Source organism: Cetorhinus maximus, chromosome 10, assembly GCF_964194155.1.
Source record: "Cetorhinus maximus chromosome 10, sCetMax3.hap1.1, whole genome shotgun sequence".
In the NCBI taxonomy this organism is placed as follows: Eukaryota; Metazoa; Chordata; class Chondrichthyes; order Lamniformes; family Cetorhinidae; genus Cetorhinus; species Cetorhinus maximus.
This window is the reverse complement of record NC_135888.1, coordinates 125927507-125933551: the sequence shown is the minus strand read 5'-3', so window position 1 is coordinate 125933551 and position 6045 is coordinate 125927507. Positions and strand designations below refer to the sequence as shown.

Sequence of the window (6045 nt, the reverse complement as noted above, 5' to 3'; positions counted from 1 at the left end):
GGTGTGTAGAAATCTCCATTTTTAAAAAAATGGTTTCAATAAATAGAAAATCAATAAAAAATATTTAGTTTAGTATTGAAATTTTGATTAGATGGGCATTGCAGCTTTAAATGCATTTAGCTTTTGTAAACATTTACCATTCATATACCTCATTTTCAACGATTACTATATTCTATCCAAATAAATTCAGTACTGGTTAACACCGGTCATCTTGGTTCTACAGTATCTTTTTTGCTTACCAGAAGATCACTATCTGGCTCACCAAAACTACTGAGGAAAAAGTTAAAACTCTTTAGGTTTATATTACATTGAATCCCCCCATTAATATAGTAACCATTCTATTGCCCTTCAAACCAGAATTTTTTATATATATATAGAACTCGATACTTTCTATAAATTCACTCTCCTTGCAAGATGTATTCTGGTGTTTTAATTTTTTTTAAAAGGAGAAAAAAAGATCTCTATCAAAAATTTACTTACAGGCTTAAATGTTCTTTCTTTCATCAAAAAAAAGGCAAAGTATATACACGATTTTAATATACATTCATACAAGAACCTCTGCTACAAGCAGAATGTACATCTGGTTATTCCCTATCTCCCCTATTTTTTTCCTGAAACATTCTGTGATTTTCCTCCTTTGGGGCATGTATCCTAAAAGCATTGAAAGCAAAATACTAAGCTTTTTGTAATTTTCACAAAAATGTTGCAAACCCATTTTTTTCTTTAAATACAATAAAAATGTTTCTGTAAAATTAGTAAATATATTTAAACACAAAAAAATGCACAAAAGTTCATGACGATAGAGTGAAAGTTCTAAATCCCATCATCGTCTCCAGGAGCGAGATTCATCATCATCTTCTTCATCATCATCATCTTCACGAAAGAAAGGATCCACAGGTTCTGAAGCCTTGGGGAGGGGAAGAAAAAAAATACTTAATGGCAACAAGGTTTCTGGACAGCTAAACCTTAACATACATTATACATACCCAACAAGCAACCCAGATCTGACATAAAGTGTCTGGTGGGATAACAAATACTTTAACAAAAGTTATAAACTACATATACATAATCCATAATCTACCACCTTTTCCAGATACAAACTAAACAAACAAAATCAATGTATGCACAGTTGGTAAAAACATGTTCGAGTATTTTTCAAATACTAGATGCTTAGCATTATAAAGGAATGGAATAGAACAAATCGTTGCTGGTTGAGGTGCCTGGAACGGGGGAGGGGGTGGGGTGAGGAGCATAGATTCAAGATTAAATGTGAGATTTAGAACAGAGACCAGATGAAACTGTTAGGATTAATTTAGATAGGTCAGTAAAGAGATATTGAGAACATGGCAGAAAGATGGGATCAGGACTACCAACAGTCTGGAGGTCAAATGTCACCAGAGCTAGGTTGGGCGGAATGGCTGCTTTTGTTTTTTTTAATTTCTATGTAATTCTACATATTAGACAACCAAGTCTGAAGATTATAAACCAATCAAATCTGTTGGAAAGTCAATAAAGAACTTTAAAGTTATTGATTGCATAGTAACAGAAATCTAATTGGAAATATTACTTAGTACTCTCAGAATCGCTACAGCACAGGAGGAAGCCATTAGGTCCATCATGTTTGTTCTGGCTCTCTGTAAGGGCAACTCATCTAGTCCCACTCTCTCTCGTCCTTTTCACCACAGCCTTGCAAATATTTTTTCCTCAAATAATTATCCAATTCTTTTTTTGAAGGCATATCTGCCTCAACTACACTCCCAGACAGGACATTCCAGATCCTAACCACCTGCTGCAGAAAAAAACCTTTTTCTCATGTTGCGTTGCTTCTTTTCCAAACACCTTAAATTGATGTCCTCTGGTTCTCGATCCTTCCACAAATTGAACTTTTCTTTTCTCTAAGGAGAACAGCCCCAGCTTCTCCAATCTAAGTAACCAATGTTCCTCATCCCTGGAACCATTCTTGTGATTTTTTCTGCACCCCCTCCAATGCCTTCCCAATCTTCCTCAGGTCCATAAAATTGGACACATTGCTCCATTTGTGTTTTATACAGATTCTTCATAACTTCCTTGTTTTTGTACTCTATGCCCCTATTTATAAAGTCCAGGATGCCATATACTTTATTAACCGCTCTCTTCCTCTGCCCTGCCACCCCCAATGATTTGTGCACATATATCCCCAGGTCCTTCTGCTCCTGCAGAAATGTAGTACCATGTAGAAATTTTCCATTGGAATTGTATCCTTTATCTTATCTTGCTACCTCATTCTTGCTACCAAAATAAATCACTTCACATTTCTCTGCAGTAAACTTTATCTGCCACTTGCCCACACAGGCTTAGCTTGAAGTTTATCATTACCATCTTCACAGTTCACAATATGTCTAAGATTGATGTCATCTGCAGATTTTGAAATTATGCCCTATGTACTCAAGTCCAGGTCATTAATATATATTAATATATATACATTAATATATATCAAGAAAAGTAGTGGTCCCAACACCAACCCCTGGGGGAACCCTGCTATACACCTTCCTGTCTGGAAAACAGGTGTTCACCACTCTTTTCTGTTCCCTGTCACTTAATCAACTTTGTATTCATGCTGCCCTTCTATTCCATGGGTTTCCACTTTGCTGACAAGCCTGATATGTGGCACTTTATCAAATGCCTTTTGGAAGTTCATGAATACTACATAAAATGCATTACCCTCATCAACCCTCCCTGTTACCTCATCAAAAAACTCAATCAAATTGGTCAATCACAATTTTCCCTTAACAAATCCGTGCTGGCTTTCCTCAATTAATCCACATTTGTCTACGCGACCATTAATTTTGTCCCAAATTATCATTTTTAAATAGCTTTCCCACCACTGAAGTTAAACTGAATGGCCTGTAGTTACAGAGCTTGTCCTTGCACCATTTTTTTGAACAAGAGTGCAACATTTGCAAATCTTTTAGTCCTCTGATTAATCCCTTGTATCCAAGGAGGATTGGAAGATTATGGCCAGTGCATCCACAATTTCCTCCCTTATGCCCCTCATTATCCTGTAAAGTATGTTATCAGGTCCTGGTGACTTATCAACTATAAGTGCAACCAGCCAGTATTTTGAAAGCAAGTCAAAAACTGATGTAGGAAGTAAACTATCTAATGTAGTGGCAACCAAAAGAAAACGAAACGGAGATTAAACTAAGAGTCAAATTGGACTCAAAACTTTAACTCTGTTTCTCTCTCCACAGATGCTGCCAGGTCCGCTGAATTTTTCCAGCAGTTTCTGTTTTTATTGGAGCATTAAAATGTCCTGTGATCCAATATAAGTAAAAAGTTGAATTGGCTTACAAATCCCTAACTTTGATTTGGAAAATTTAGGTAGCAAAATTTTTATCTGGTGTCTTACCCCAAAGGCCAACTGCAGGAGCGTCCAAACATTTGTCTATTTGGGTTTCAAATATATCATGGAGCCTTGGAGGCCAGTCGTAAAGTTTAACTCTCTGCTTCCATTAATTCACATATATCTCAAGTTGCTGATGCTACTAGATCTAGGTTATTCTGGTTTAAGGTTTATTTTCTATGAGTCCTTTCTAACCTCAAGTTCCACAAGCTGTCAACTGGAGAAATTAACAAATAGAAAATATAAACATAAAAGAGGTCAGAGTCGCCGGGGGTTCGACAGCTGAAATGACACAGCTTGGAGATCGTATAGCCCGACACCCAATTGATAAAGGCATTGCCTGAGATACTACTAATCTTTACAGGTCAAAATGCCCAGAGTCTTGCTCTTGAGACAGCCCATCTCGGTCAGGGCAGCAACTGGGGCATTACAATTCTATCAGTACAGTGTGGTTAAATCAGGGTGGTGGTGGAATCAGCCAGAGTTCCTGATGGTAATTGTATGGCTTATACTAGAGCCATCAGCCAAGGACGGAATGAGGATTGGCTGTTACACTTTCTACAATAAGAACAACCCGCCGACAATCTGCAGAATTCTGGTGAAAGGTCACAAACCTAAAACGTTAACTCTTTTTCTCTCCACAGATGCTGGCTGACCTGCTGACTATTTTCAGCATTTTCTGTTTTTACTGCCGACATTCATTGTTCAGGTCCATATTTTAACAACAGACATTTGTGATAGCAAAGAAGGGCTGCTGCTGCTACTCATGGGACACACTCAACAAAGAACAGTGCCTTCAGCAGAAGATGGGAGAGAATTGACAAAAACAAAAGGCTCACCAGGGAATCATTGTCTTGTGATTGACAGGAAAATGGTGGAAGGAGACACTTGGATAGTGGAGAGGCATGGTTCATATATCGTCAGAAGAGTAAAGGTCACATTGTATGCACATGGCATAAATATAACTATGGCCTCATATCAGTTCAGGCATTATCAGTGCCAGGGTGCAAACAAAAAAAAAGTAGAGAATTACAATTTGGGCAACATAGCTTATGGTGCAAAGTTAGGGCTTGGACAATAAATTTTGATAAAGAGCCAACCAATTTTATTTGCAACCTTTAAAGCTTTGTGTGCATTATTAAAGAAAGAAAATGGAATTCTACTTTAACTAAACAATTGTACATTACCTATTTCTCCCCAATCATTGCACTTAAAAGTTTGAAATTAGCATTTTAGATTCACTATGCAAATATTGGCTGCCGATTTAAATAACATCATACAAGATAGAGCTTTGTTTATTATAAGGTATTTTCTTCAGTCAACTTAACTCCTCCCAGCAACTATTTTCGCAACTCCTGCTTTGTTTCCATTAGCTGCTTTATTTCTCAAAATGTTTTCTTAGATTTTGTACATTCTATGCAATCTCTAATCTTTCAGATACTTTAACAGTATGCAAAGAATACAATGGAAATATTCACGAATGAATGGAGGTCCACAGGCAGTTTCAAGTCTTTTCAACTCAGCCTTCGTTTTGTGGCATATTTCACTTCCCATCCAAACGTTGTGGTCCTCAGTCACATTCACCAGCAACTCTATTCCATCCTATGTCCCTGGACACTGTTATCACTGACAAGGTGCACATCTATGAACCCTCTCTCACTTGGGTCACAACAGGCCTGATGGCTCAGAAACCCCAGAGTCACCCTTCTCTGACACCTTTAAATGGTCTGGTTGGCTCTGGCACCACTTCAACAGTAGCAATGGATAACGCTCAATCCACAATCCCTCGCTCTTCCTGTCTTCAGTGTTCCATCCTTTCCAAAAGTATAACCTAAACAATAACAGTATATGCTCTATTCTATGAGACCTGTGTCAACATCAGGGTCTGTTCGAAGGCTGTCAAACAGTAAGCTATCCCATTCAGAGAGAACCTAGCTTGCTTTCTCTTTGCACAAACTCCCAGTGTTCTGAACTGCCAAACAGAAAAAAATAGGTTGACCCCATCCCACTGCAATTAACTTTCTATTTCCCCTTTGCTTCTTAGTTGTTCATCGCCATGGCAACCCCAGGTCACATGGGCATTTTTTGGAACCTAATGATGTCATAATCAGGAATCTAATTAATCTGCTTACAATATGCTTACTAGCCTACTTTGTTCTTAAAGGGACATTGCACAAAATAAAATTCAGTCTTTTCCCAACACATGGGTCATCAAAGGTTTTGCCCAACAAACCTCAAGGCAACAATGCTTAGAAATACTGAATTAAACAAGGTGGTGAGCTAAATTATTTATATTGAGAGGCAGATGTTAAGTTTCCTGCAGTTGACTTCCAAGAAACCAGGATACAAAAAGGAAAGATGAAAGTTATAACTTGTTTCATTAGTTATTCATTATGGCAAAGGCCATTTGCAAGTCATCTCATTTATTTAACCACTGGGTTATTAGTCGAAAACTGGCATGTATTGTTTCCCCACTGCCAAAGAGATACAATTTGTAAGTATAAGACGCTTTATTGTTGAAACAATGCACAATGTCTCTCTGTACCCAGCAGAGCTGCCCAAAAGGCAACTCTCTAACAAAATCCTAATTAACAACCCTCAACAATTTTGTGATTGTCATGATTTCAGTTATGTAATAATCTAGATGAGTCCGTGAGTAGGTA

The 6045-nt window shown here is 37.7% G+C and overlaps 1 protein-coding gene across 2 annotated transcripts in view; it reads right to left on the bottom strand.

The window, feature by feature from the left end:
- Positions 1 to 520: 520 nt before the first annotated feature.
- The window catches only part of rbm27 (RNA binding motif protein 27), a 164745-nt gene continuing 159220 nt past the window's right edge, over positions 521 to 6045 (bottom strand). For both annotated transcript variants that reach the window (XM_078551101.1, XM_078551104.1), the window contains one exon: positions 521 to 907. In XM_078551101.1, coding sequence (XP_078407227.1) covers positions 824 to 907 — 84 coding nt within the window. In that variant the 3' untranslated portion in view covers positions 521 to 823. The remainder of the gene's footprint in view (positions 908 to 6045) is intronic.